This window comes from Chiroxiphia lanceolata, chromosome 17 (genome assembly GCF_009829145.1).
Source record: "Chiroxiphia lanceolata isolate bChiLan1 chromosome 17, bChiLan1.pri, whole genome shotgun sequence".
Lineage (NCBI taxonomy): Eukaryota > Metazoa > Chordata > Aves > Passeriformes > Pipridae > Chiroxiphia > Chiroxiphia lanceolata.
Window position 1 is genome coordinate 11,964,402 of NC_045653.1, and position 12,420 is coordinate 11,976,821.

A 12,420-nucleotide genomic window follows, 5' to 3' on the forward strand; every position below is an offset into this window, starting at 1 on the left:
CTCACCTCCCCTCGGGGCAGTGGTGTAGGTGCCCACCGGCCAGGGGAGTGAGCCCCTGGGCGCCCTCCCCTCATGCCAAGCTCCCATCGGGAATTGCAATGGGGTGGTAGGGGCTGAGCTAGGGGTGCACAGGGGGCACACCTGGGTGCAGACACCAGGCAGGGGGATGGTTGTTTCATGTTTGGAGGGGTGCTGAGGTGAGGGGGGGACACGCTGGGGCTGCTTGTCCCAAGAGCCCTGTGGAGCCTCCCCACTGCAGCAGGGATGCAGCTGGTGGGATGGGAGATGATGGGTGATGGGGTTCTGCAGTTGCACCTCATGCCCCATGAGGCAGAGCTGGGGATGCCTGGCCATGGTGGTGACAGCCAGGGTCCCACGGGGTGATGGGTGCTGCTAGTGAGATCCAGGGTCCCAGGGGGCAGTGGGTGCTGGTGATGAGACCCAGGGTCCCAGGGGGTGGTGGGTGCCAGCAGTGGCGCCCGGACGGCGGCTGCGAGTGGGAGAGGAAGCAGCCAAGAGCAGCCCCAGCCCCAGCCTGCCGGCGAGGAGGGGCAGGAAGCTGGAATAAATCCCAGGAAGGGCTGCCTGGCTCCAGCTGGTCTGGGCTGCAGCGGATGGAGCTGGGAACGGGAAGGGAGAAGGCGGGAGGGGAATGCGCAGGGGCTTTCTCAGGCCTCGGCCCTGCTCCAGCTGTGCTGGCAGCCCCAGCACATCTGCAACCCTGGCTCAGCATCCTCCTGTGGACATGGGGGGCTGGAGGCTCAGTGCAGCCCCAGGGCTGACCTGCGGATGGCACCGGGAGAGGGGACCTGGATACAGCTCAACCCCAGCCAGGGCAGGAACAGCCCCAGTTTGGGGGTCCTGGTCACTGGGGGGGTCCCCCAGCCTGACCTGTGCTGTCTGTGCTGCCTTCCCTGCTCCTGCTCCCAGCCCTGCGGGCCAGAGTGCGGGGCTGGGTACTGCCAGAACTGAGTGCTGCCGGTCCTGGGGTGCTGATTGTACCCTGTCCCCACTGTCACAGCAGCACAGGCAGCTCCGCGGCCCCTCGCTGGCCTGGCGCGGCCGTGCCCTGTGTGGTCCCGGCGTGGCGAGGAGGGGGCGGCCGGGGGCTTTGATGTGCTCGGCTGCCGGGCAACCCCTGCTCGGCGCAAAGCAGCCGCCCCCCGGCTGCCCCCCCGGCCGGGCTGAGCCCCGCCAGCGCCATATGGCCGAGGCCGCTGTTACCGCTCTGCACGCCCGGTTCCCAGAATTGAGATGGAAATGAAGCTCTGTGTTCTGCCGGACAACACTGCTGCGCTGTGCCACGCCGGGACCCCGCGGCCAGCTGTGGACAGAGCAGCGTCCCGGAGCCACACCAGCAGACCCAACCCCAGCACCTCATCCCCAGCACCCCAACACACGCAGGAGGGATGGGGCGAGGGTGTCCTGCTGCCCGGGGGCATCCCATGGGCCGGGGCAGCCGGAGTGGCTGTGCCACATGTGCCAGGGCGGCTGTGCCACGCGTGACGTGACACCCACCACGGCCGGGAAGGCCGTCCCCGGTCCCCGCACCGCCCGGGGTGGCCGGTGCCCGGGGCCGCAGGGTCCGACCCGTCCCGGCATTGTTGGCGGCGCAGCTGGCGGTGGCGGCGGCCGGCCGGCGGCCCTGAAAGACATTCCTGCGCACAATGTCCCCGGCCTCCCGCCGCGGCCCGGCCACTGCCGCCAGATGGGGGCTAATTAGCAGCTTTGAGAGCCGCGGTGGGAACCGGGCAGCACCGGGCCCTCCGCCGAGCCCTGAATGGAGGGGGCGACCCCAGCGCCGTGCCCACCCTGGGAACCGCCACCGCACCGGGCTGGGGGACACAGGGAGGAGGGACACAGGGAGGGACAGAGTGATCCAGCTCCCCCCCAGCCAGACTGGCCTGGTTGAAATCCATCCATGCTCCCCAGGATTGCTGTTCCCCCCAGAGGAGGAAAAAGAGGGGGAGGCCCTCGGCTCCCTGCATGCTTGGGGAGGCAAAGGCAGGCACGGGAGAGTTTACCCCCAAACCCACCCCCACAAAGGGCAGGGGGGCTGCTCTGGCACCTGGGCACACACACAGTGTGCAAGGTGGAGTGTATGTGTGCATAAGAGTGCATACACACGCACACGTGTATGTGTGTACCTGCACGTGCATCCATCTTTCTGTGTTCGTGTGTGTGCACTTGTGGCTGCGTTTGTGCTCCATAGGTTTATGTGCGTGAATTTTCCTGTGCATGTGTTTGGGTATGTTCCACACACATCTGTGTGTGCGTGCACGCGTGTGAGCACGCGCACACTCACCCCCTGTGTGTCTGCACACACGTGCACCCACACCCGCGTGTCACTGTGCACACGCCCGTGAGCGTACAGGCTGCAGCTTTGCCTGCTTTACCCTCCGCACCGTTTCACGCTGCTCGGCGTGTGCCGGGGTCCTGCTCGGGGCCGTCCCGGAGCGCTGCCTGCCCTCCCCGCAGGTGCGGGCTAATTAGCAGTAACCCTAATTACATCCCGGACCGGGAGCCCTTCGGGGCAGGGACTGGTTGTCTCTCGTGTGGAGGCTGCAGCCGCACCAGCGGGACCTCCGCCGGTTTCCCCGGCAGCAGGATCGTGCCCGCGCTGCCCCAAGCACCCAGCGCCTGACTCTCCTGCCTGCTCCCCGGTGAACCCAAACCTGGCGACCCCGCCACCGAGCAGCTCCACGGAGGTTTGAGCGCCGGGACTGGGCTGCGAGCGGGAGACACCGAACCGGGGAGGGGGGGGCGCAGCACGGCACAGGGTGTCCCCGGTGGGGATGCCCGTGTGCCCGCGTCACTTCGGGGTCCCGGTTCCCCCGGTGGGGTCCCGGTGCCCCCGCGAGGGTTCTGGTGCCCCCGTGTCCCCGTGGGGGCGGCGCTGTCTCCGTGGGGGTCCCGGAGCCCCCCGCGGGGGCTGCAGGTGTGTGTCCCCGCCCCGCCCCCGTCGCCATGGGCACCGCCCGCCCGGCGCCGCGCTGACAGCGCGCGGGGTTTTATGAATGGGTGACGTCACGGCCCTGGCGTCTCACGGTCTGAGCCGCCGGGGAGGGCGGGGGGGCGGCGGGGAGTGCGGGGGGACCGAGATCCCGGAGGGGCACCGGGGGCCTGGAGGGGGCGAGGGGCGAGCGGGACTGCGGGGAGCCCGACACCAGGAGCCCGCGGGGCAATTACCCGCGCTAATGGCGGGGTAGAGCGGGCGCTCCGCGCTCCGTAGCCCCCACAGCCCAAGTCCGCCACCGCCTTCTCCTCTCCATTGCCCCTTTAAGACGCTGCCCTTCCCGGGCGCGTGAATGGGGTGGGCGGGGCCGTCCCCGCCCGCTCCGCGCCGCCATTGGTCGAGGCACTCCTCGCGGCCCCGCCCCCCGTTCGGCGGCGCTCTATAATTGGCGCGGCGAGGTGCGCGCTCGGCTGTTCCACCGCAGGGTCCCAGCGCCGACCGTCCCGCTTGGCCCCGCCGCCCCGAGACATGAAGGTCGCTGCTGTCGCCCCTTCGCCGCTGCCCGCGGGCGTCGGCGGCGCGCTGAAGGCCGTGCGGCCCGGGGAGGCCGCCCACTGCGGGCCGGTGCCGGGGGTGTCCCCGGGGGCGGCGGAGCAGGCGGCCGCCGCGCTGCTGTACGACATGAAGGGCTGCTACTCGCGGCTACGGGCGCTGGTGCCGACGCTGCCGCGGCACCGGCGGGTCTCCAAGGTGGAGCTGCTGCAGCACGTTATCGATTACATCTGGGACCTGCAGCTGGCGCTGCAGTGCGGTCCCCCACGCCCCGCCGCCGCCGGGGACCCCCCCGAGGTGAGTGCGGACCCTCCGGCACCGACCCGGTCCCGCGCTCTCGCCGGGCAGCACCGGCGTCCCCCGGACCCTCCTTCCCACGATCCGCACCGCCTCCTTTCTTTCCCGGGGATGTCCTTTCTTCCTGCCCCCCTTCCACCCCCGTCGTCCCCGAAACCCCTCGGGCAAGTATTGACCGGCAGCTTCGTTCCCCTTTCCCGCAGGCTCCGTGCATTCCCGCTGCTGACCGGATCCTCTGCCGCTGAGACTGCTCGGGACCCGCTACGGACGACATCCTCGGGACCCCGGCCCCACCACGGACCTCGTTCGTCCCTGGGATCCCGGCCCCGAGCGCCACGGCTCGCCTGCATCCCTGGCCCCCGGCAGCGCTGCCCTGGGGATCCCCCCGCAGTCTGGGCAGGGGGTGCCGCGGGCCGTAATCCTTCCTTCTCAGATTGCTGAGAGCATTCCCCGTATTGTATATTACAATGATGCTGGAGAATATTGTTCTACAATAGCTGGAGTTTTGTTATTAAACAAGCCCTGATGACCACGCATGCCTCTTCTTCCTACCCCTCACACCCCTCCCCTGGGGTTTGGGGGTGCTCAGCCCTGGGGATGTGAGCCTCCATCAAGTTGGGGGGGCTTGTGCAGGCCAGTGTGGGCTGGGTGGGTGTGCTGTGGGGTACAGGGACTGGGTCCCTGTGGTGGTGCTGGGGAGGGGGTCGCTCATGGGTTGGTCCCAATTCCCTGTGTGCTGGCCTTTCCCAGAGCCTACAGAGCCTCTCCTAGTGGCTCCCGTGGGGTCCATATCTCACTCCTTCCTTCACTCCTTGGGCTCAGACATGTGGTATTTGGGGCAGACACAGGAGGAAAGACTGCACACCAGTTTCTGTGGTGGGATAAAGCAGCAGCACTGGAATGCATCTTCTCCTGGTCAGGTACCTTGCTGGGATGATGACACGGAGGGGGACAGTGCTGGGAGCCAGGTGTGGGCCTCTGTGTCCAGATGGGGAGTATGGGGGTCCCCATCTCCCTGGGCAGTGGTGAGTTTGCCCGGTGGGGTTCCCTCACTCCGTTTCCCAGCCAGGCCACCTGCACCCAGCAGCCTTCCCGTGGCTCCTACAGTTGCTGCTGTGTCAGGACTGGGATGCAGGGGTGGTGCTGTAGGGGATTCTTTGCACTGCAGCGTCCTGGGGGAGTGGGGAACAAGTCCTGGAGTGCTGCTCTCTGTGGCCCCACTGGTGCTGCCCCAGTGGTTCCAGCTCTTCCTGGTGCAACCCCTGCCTGTGGAGACAGAAACCTTTTGGGACAAGGAAATTGCATCAAGGGTTGTGCAACCCTGCGGGCTGGGGGATGCCCCTGGCAGCAGCACTGGCCTGAGCTTCCCCATGACTCACAAACACCTCAAGGACCACACAGCCTCCTGTACCAGATCCCTACAAGCCTGATGGGAGAAAATTGGAGTGCCTGGAGGGGCTCTTGTTGCTCTAGGGGGACCCTTTAAACCCCCCAGGGTTCTGCAGCCAGGGGTTTGGTGCTGGAAGGGGTTGAGCAGCCCGGGGCACAGGTGTGTTTATGTGTGAGCCTCTGCACAAGCATTTGTGTGTGTTTGCATGTTCACAGTCACAGCTCTGTGTCCATGTGTGTCCATGCCCATCCATGCCCGCTCATGGTTCCCCAGTCCAGCAGATCCCCTGGCAGGGAGTTGTGACTTGGGGAACCCGGACACTGCCTGGCCCAACCAGCCCTGTCCTGGTGGTGACACAGCTGTGGGAGACACTTAGTGGGGTGTCAGGGGTTTGGGGTTCCCGCGGATGAACCTGTCCATCATCGGATGGGTCCCCTCTGTCACCCCCACTGGTGTCCCCTCCATCACCCTCCAGGTCCTCTTTATCACCCCCACTGAAGTCCCCTCTGTCCCAGAGCTCCGTCCCTGTCCCAGAGCGCGGCACTGTCGGGGCGGTGGGTCCCTCTCCTGGTGTCCGCTCGCACTGCACGGCCTGGACTGGACTCCAGAAGAGTCCAGAGGACGCCGGGACAGGGAGAACCGGTGGCGGGGGCTCTTCTCGGCCCGGGGGCGGTGCGGGAGGCGCTGGGGCTCGTCCCGTGCCGTGTTCCTCAGTGCCGTCCTTACCTGTTCGTTGCTGGCAGACGTGGAATCTCCAGCTGGAGCCGGGGCGAGACGGGCTCCGTGTGTGGCTCTGTGTGTCCCCACGTCTCTGCCTGACCCTCTGCCCAAGCCCCGCGTGCACCACGACCGAGCCCTTGCGATGCAGCCCCGATCATCACCTCCCCCTCAGGGCACGGGGACAACACGGTGTGGCTACGACCGGGAGCTGAGGAAAGGGCTGCCAGAGCCAGCCCAGGCTCGGAGCGGTGCCGGCGCGGCTGATCCGCCTCACACGTGCCGGGATGCCGGATGCGGCAGCACCAGGATGCACCAGAGAGCCCCAGGGAGTGCCCAGCCCGCGGGCACCTGCGCCCCAACCGGTCCCTCGGTGTTTTCGTGGGACCTGATTCATCCCGGAAGGGATTAGGAACTGGGGAACAGGGTGACGTTCTGGTCTGACCAGGACCCTGGATGGACAGTGGTGACAGAGCCTGTCCCTGTTGTTTGCTGCCACGTACGGTCCTGGGGATACAGCGTAGCTGGGACCCATGGTGGGACCTGCGGTCCCCGTGATGTGGGACACCCTGCCCGCCTGCCATGGTGAGTGTTGGCACAGAGAAGAGGCACCTGGGGATAGAGGGGCTGTGGTGGGCATAGGGCTGGGGGTCAGGGTCAGTGCTGGCCTTTGGGATGCTGTTGGGGGCCATGGCCATCACTGCAGCCATGGGTGGTGGCACTGGGGGTCTCAGGCAAGTGGAATTACTCTCAAGGGCTGCATAAGGTACGTTATGGAGGGGGTTGTGGTCTCTTTTGGGAGGTTGACCATGGGCTCTACATTCTCTTATGGTGCTGGGATGAGGTTCTGGCCCTCCTAGAGGGGTTTCTGGGTCCCCCAGGCTGGATCCAGGAGGGCAACTGGACCCCTGTCAGTCATAGCCCATGGCTCTGTCCAGCTGGAAGGATTCACTCCAGCTGGGGAATGGTCCCACTGATGGGCTGCTCCTTCCCTGCAGCCAGGGGCTTTCAGAGGGGATTGCACAGTTCTGCTCTTACTCTGACTGCCCTGACCTTCCCACCACTTCCCTTGGAGCTGCCACTGCACTTCGGCCACTCTGGTCCCCATTGAAGATTGGGTGACCCTACACAGTGTTCCCAGAGCCCTTCCCAAAGTGGGAACAGCTGCTGTTCCCCAGTGCAAGTGGGTCTAGCCCTGTTTGCCCCAGCGCAGCCCCCCTGTCCCAGGACCAGCTCACCGTGTGCCCCCACTCCTGTGCCCCCAGGCAGGGCACAGACGAAGCCCCTGGTGACCCTGGCCCAACCGTGTCTCTGTGTGTCCCCACATGCCAGTCACATGCCCCTGTGGGGAGCCCTGGTGGGTTCCCCTGGCTCCTGTGCATCCCTGTGGTGGTGGGTCAGCAGCAGGCAGTGGGGGACCCCCTGTTCCTCCTCTCCCACGGTGGGTGCGAGTAGGGAACAAGGGCAGAACCAGCTTCCCCTTTGAGTCACGGGTTGGGCAAGGCCGGGCTTTCGGTGGCTGGAGTTCTGTGGTGTCCCCACATGTGCTGATGTCACCTGGGACTCCCTGTCCCCGATATAAGTCTTGGCTTTGCTGGTGCAGAGGGAAGGGGTCTGCACCAGCTGTGTGTCCCCAAGCCATGTCCTCTGCTCCAGCCTTCAGGTACCAGCACCGTCCTCAAGGTGTCGCGTGGCTCTGCCTCCTGCTCCTGCTGCCTGTCTGTGTCCCTGCCACTGCCACCAACCCTGGTATCAAGGCCTGGCTGACCCGAAGTTCGCTGGAGTTTGGTGGGTGTGTGCTCCTGACTGGGCAGGGGTGGGGGAGACCAGTGGGAGGTGATGCCCGGACCAGTGAGGATGGGGGATGGAGGGGACCAGTGGGCACCTCCAGGAATGATACCAAGCCTGCCAGGGATGGAGGATGGAGGAGCCACCCTGGACCTGTCTTCTTGCCCTCCTGGCACCCTGGGGACCCCATCCCCTTCCTTGGTGTCACCATAAATTCCCACTTTGCCCCAGGCCGCCGCTTTGGGCTGGAGCTGTTCCAGTCGACGCTGCAGAAGGAGCATGAACTGAACCTGACAGGATCCTACAACATCCCGCTCCTGGGGAACCTCACCTACGCTGTGCCACGGTAAGAGCTACCCCTGGGGTCCCTGTCCCCATCCCTGTCCCCATCCCTGTCCTGGACACAGCCATCAGCCCAGTGTTCCCGTGTCATGCAGGATCCACATCCATGAGCTGCAGATGAACGACTCCACACTGGACTTTGCAGAGGACGTGGGGGTGAGGCTGATGGTGCAGCGTGCCCAAATCCAGCTCAGCGCCGACTGGGCAGCCCAGCTGGGCGCCATGTGAGTCCTCCTGGGGACAGGGACGGGGACCTGGCTGGCTCAGGGTGGCTTGATGTCACTGCTGTCCCTGTGCTCACCTACTCTGTCCCCAGCCAGGACAGCGGCTCCGTGGAGCTCCGCATGCAGGACCTGGCCGTGGCAGCGGTGCTGGGGGTGAGCGAGGACGGCGGCGGCCGCCCCACGGTGTGGAGCGCTGGATGTGACACCCATGGCACCAACCTGCACATGGAGTTTCACCGTGGATACAGGTGATGCCAAGACCCCCACTCTCTCCTGTCCCTGGAATGTGGGGACTCCCAATGCCCCAGCCAGGGTGGTGAGCTGGGGGGTGTCAGGGGTGATCTGATCACCCCACTCTGCCCCACAGCTGGATCTACAACCTGCTGGCACCACTGCTCCAGAGAACCCTACGGCAGCAGCTGAACAAGCAGGTGGGTGCTTGGCCCCTGTGCCAAGGGGTGTCGGTGTCCCTGTTTCCCCTCGGCCCAGCAAGAGGCTTGGGCACCCCCATTCCTGGGCTTGCTGACACCCTGCTCTGCTTCCAGCTCTGCCTTGAGCTCCAGAGGGGCATTGACAAGCTGGATGCTGCCCTGAAGCACATTAAAGGTGGGTGAGAGGACCCCAGGACCAGGGGTGATCCCAGGGGCCATGGACAGCCCCACTGTGGGACTGGATCCTGTGCTGATGGTGCTGGGGCTGTGGGAGGGGGCTGGTGGTCCCACTCCCCCCCCAACTCCTCCCCATCCCTGCAGTGTCCACCCAACTGGACGCCTTTGCTGCCATTGACTACTCCCTGCTGGGACCGCCAGCCTTCACAGCAGAGCACGGGGACATTGCCCTCAAGGTAATACCACCCTGGGCATCCCTGGAGCAGATTTGGGAACAGGGAACGGGGAAGCCTGGCCGAGCCTCACATCAATCTGTCTGTCTGCACAGGGGGAGATCTTCAGGGTGGGCATGTACCAGCAGAGACGCTCAGCACTGCCGGTGGCACTGCCTGTGGCACTGCCCATGTCTCTACCCGTGGCACTGCCCGTGGCACTGCCCATGGCACTGCCCACACTGACACCCAAGGCACTGCCCGTGGCACAAGAGCCCATGCTGCTGATGGCTGTCACCGAGTTCGTTGCCAACTCAGCCGCCTTCACGTACTTCACGGCGGGGGCCCTGCGCAGGAACATCTCCAGTGACATGGTAGGGACATCTGGAGGGCAGAACTGTCCCCACTGGGGTGTCCCTGCACCCACCTGTGCCTCGACCTCAGTACCCTGACCCTTCCTTGCCTTCCAGCTCCCACAGAGGTTCCCATTCCAGCTGAGGACCAAGAGCATGGGGGTCTTCTCCCCACAGGTGAGTGGAAACAGGGCACAGGGAGAAGGGGGCACAGATGGGATATTTTATAGGACAGGATGCAGAGTGGGTGGGACATGGGAAATCCACACAAGTGGATTGCAGGAGGAACGGAACATGTGATGGGATGCAGGAGGATGGGACACAGGTGGGAAGGGATGCGGGAGGGACAGGACAGGGGTTGGGGTGTAGGGGAGGTGGGAGATGGGATGGCACGTGGGCAGCATGAGACACAGGGACACGGGGTGGAGGGGAGATGGGACATGGGATGGGATTCAGGCAGGATGAGATGCAGACAGAATGGGACATGGACAGGACAGGACATGGACGTGTGAGGGGCAGGACACATTGCCCACCCTGCCCACACCCTGACCAGGGCAAGGCAATGGTGGAGCTTGGGTTGGGGCCCGTGGTGGTGGCAGTGCCAGTGTGGCACTGTGCCATCCCAGCCCTGTCCCCTCCAGCTGCAGGAACGCTACGGGGACCAGCCAATGGAGCTGCACCTCTGGGCCCGCCGGCAGCCCCTGCTCTCCTGCCACCCCAACGCCCTGCATGGGACCCTCTTCAGCTCTGCAGAGGCCTTTGTGGTGCTGCCCAACACCAGCCGTGTCCCCGTCTTCCTGCTGAACATCGTGAGTGGCTGCTGCTGCCACGGCTCGGGGAGCCAGGGGACTCCAAAGGGCTGGGCTGGGGCTGGCCTGCCTCTGCTCCTGGCAGGGGCCATACTGGGTGATGCTGGAGGGATATTGGGTGATGATGGGTTGCAGACACTGCCGTGATCTCTCCAACACCTCTTCTTGCCACAGGATGCCAATGTGACAGGAAAGCCGACCATCACCAGGAACAGGCTTGGGGGGACTGTGAAATTGACAGGGTGAGTGTCTGATCCTGAGCTGGGTCTGGACTCCCCTGGGACGTACCTGGGGAGCTCCCCATTCCCCATCTCTGGCCATTTGCCTCCCTGAGTCCCGTATTGCTTGCTCAGACTCCATCCTACCCCTGGCTCTCACCCATGCCAGCTGTGCTGGCACTAGGTCCTAGGCTGAACCCACTCTGCTGGGCTCCCAGTCCCACCATGGAGCTCAGCCTCTCCCTACCCTGGGAAGGGACAGTTCCCGTCCCTGTGCCTGGCTCTGACCCTGATCTTTTCCTTCAGGCTCAGCGTGACACAGGTGGCATCAAACGTGGGCCCTGTGGAGGTGAGTGGCTGTGCCAGGGAAGCCAAGGGGAGCCTTGGATTCCACATCACCTTGGGAGCAGGGTCTGAAGGGTCTGGGGGGGGGCAGTGGACCCTGTGCAAGGCAAGCCTGGCAGGGGGCTGAGCCCTGCCTGCACCATGGACCCCTCTACCTGTCCTGCAGGTGAAGCGCCTGGAGACTCTGCTGAAGTTTGGGCTGTGGCTTTTTGGGGTGCCCCGAGCAAACAGTGAGTGCTGTTCCCATCCTGTCCCCACCCCACTTTCCCCAGCTGTGCCAGGGCCGCCTCCCCTTATGCCTTTGTCTCCCCACAGAGTGGCTCCAGGCTGGCATCCCTCTGCCTCTCCCACATGGCCTCAGCCTGCTCAGGCCCCGAGTCTCGCTGCAAGAGGTGAGTGCCACCACTGTCCCCTCTGCCCGGTGTCCCCCGTGTCCCCCACGTCCCCTCTCTCACCCTGACTCCCTGCAGGACTTCGTGCTCATCGCCACGGACCTGCAATATGAGCCATGAGACCGCCTGCCTCGTGGGAACCCTCCAGCCGTGTCCCTGTCACCATCCCGGCGCCTTTGTGACCCTGTGGCTGGCAGAGCCGCCTGCCCGTGGGACTCAAAGACACCCCCCCTCCTTGGCAGGGATTAAAACTGGGAGCATGGCTCAGCCCGGTGTGCTGTGGGGTGTCTTGGGGAGCTTCCTCAGCCATGTCCCCCAGGTCCCATTCCCAGCTCTGGGATGGGGCATCGCCTTGTCCGTGGCTGTGGGGCTCCGGCAGTGCCGGGGTGGGGGTCCCATCCTCTGTGGGGGCTCACGGTGACTGGGAAGGGGGCTGGTGGTCCTCGAGGACCGGGGTTCCCCCTAATCCTCGCGGCTGTGTTTGGCCATGGAGGTCCCCTCTGCCCCCGCCCGGCGCATCAGCTGCGGCTGCAGCTCCGCGCAGCTTCTCCCGCTGCCCACGGGATGGTGCTCGTGTCCGTGGGCTCCCACCGCATCCCGCCGGCCCATGGAGCCCGTCAGGGCCGGGCCGCTGCCCCCCACGCTCCAGGGGTCCTCCGGAAGCGACAGGAGGGTCTGGGGAAGGCTGAACTGCACAGGGAGCGTCCTGCGGTGGGAGGGATATGGGATTGGCTCGGTGTCCCCCCACGCTTGTGACACCCCGAAAAAGCCCCAGTGTTTGTGGGGTCCTACCCGCGTGGGGTTCAAACTGTGCCAGAATGAGCCCCCCACAAAGGGAGGGTGGTGCTGGAGAGGAGGTTTCCCCCTTTTGACATACAGCCCCGGGAATGCAGGGAGGGTTGTCGGTCCCAGTAAGGCTGTGAGCTCCCTGCCGTCCTCACCCCAACATGACTATGGGTGCTGAGCCCATGTCCCCAAAACCACCACCTCCAGCCCAGATAAGAGACTATCTTGGGCTCTCCTGCCCCTATCACCCCTTAGTACCATCCCTCCCCCCCCCCATCCCCTCGGGATCACAGCAAGCTCTCCTTGGAGCATCCCACCCTTTCCCTGGGCACGGAGAGGACCCCGTCCCCATCTATCCATTCTGCTGAAGGCAACTCCTTTGGGTCCAAAGTTGCCCAAATTCCCAATGTTTGCAAAGACCACAGCACCAC

At 65.2% G+C, this 12,420-nt stretch overlaps 2 protein-coding genes across 2 annotated transcripts; both read left to right on the forward strand.

Annotated features, from left to right (window-relative positions):
* The first annotated feature begins 3,452 nt into the window (after nt 1-3,452).
* ID1 (inhibitor of DNA binding 1, HLH protein) lies at nt 3,453-4,337 on the forward strand. The gene is made up of 2 exons (XM_032705061.1): nt 3,453-3,805; nt 4,009-4,337. Exons 1-2 carry the CDS (start codon nt 3,485-3,487, stop codon nt 4,048-4,050), a joined length of 363 nt encoding a protein of 120 aa, XP_032560952.1. The 5' UTR covers nt 3,453-3,484; the 3' UTR covers nt 4,051-4,337.
* A 3,215-nt stretch (nt 4,338-7,552) lies between these two features.
* On the forward strand, nt 7,553-11,376 carry LOC116795417 (bactericidal permeability-increasing protein-like). Its single transcript, XM_032705118.1, has 15 exons — nt 7,553-7,700; nt 7,932-8,046; nt 8,138-8,266; nt 8,359-8,514; nt 8,634-8,697; nt 8,812-8,872; nt 9,019-9,110; nt 9,203-9,460; nt 9,557-9,616; nt 10,081-10,248; nt 10,423-10,490; nt 10,773-10,815; nt 10,978-11,041; nt 11,127-11,203; nt 11,282-11,376. Exons 1-15 carry the CDS (start codon nt 7,553-7,555, stop codon nt 11,321-11,323), a joined length of 1,545 nt encoding a protein of 514 aa, XP_032561009.1. The 3' UTR covers nt 11,324-11,376.
* The last annotated feature ends 1,044 nt before the right edge of the window (nt 11,377-12,420 follow it).

Coding starts and splice junctions, on each gene's coding strand:
- LOC116795417 (XM_032705118.1), top strand. CDS start 7,553: ATGTCCTCTGCTCCAGCCTTCAGGTACCAGCACCGTCCTCAAGGTGTC. Junction 8,047..8,137: donor CTCACCTACGCTGTGCCACG/GTAAGAGCTACC, acceptor CGTGTCATGCAG/GATCCACATCCATGAGCTGC. Junction 8,698..8,811: donor GGCAGCAGCTGAACAAGCAG/GTGGGTGCTTGG, acceptor CTCTGCTTCCAG/CTCTGCCTTGAGCTCCAGAG.
- ID1 (XM_032705061.1), top strand. CDS start 3,485: ATGAAGGTCGCTGCTGTCGCCCCTTCGCCGCTGCCCGCGGGCGTCGGC. Junction 3,806..4,008: donor CCGCCGGGGACCCCCCCGAG/GTGAGTGCGGAC, acceptor CCTTTCCCGCAG/GCTCCGTGCATTCCCGCTGC.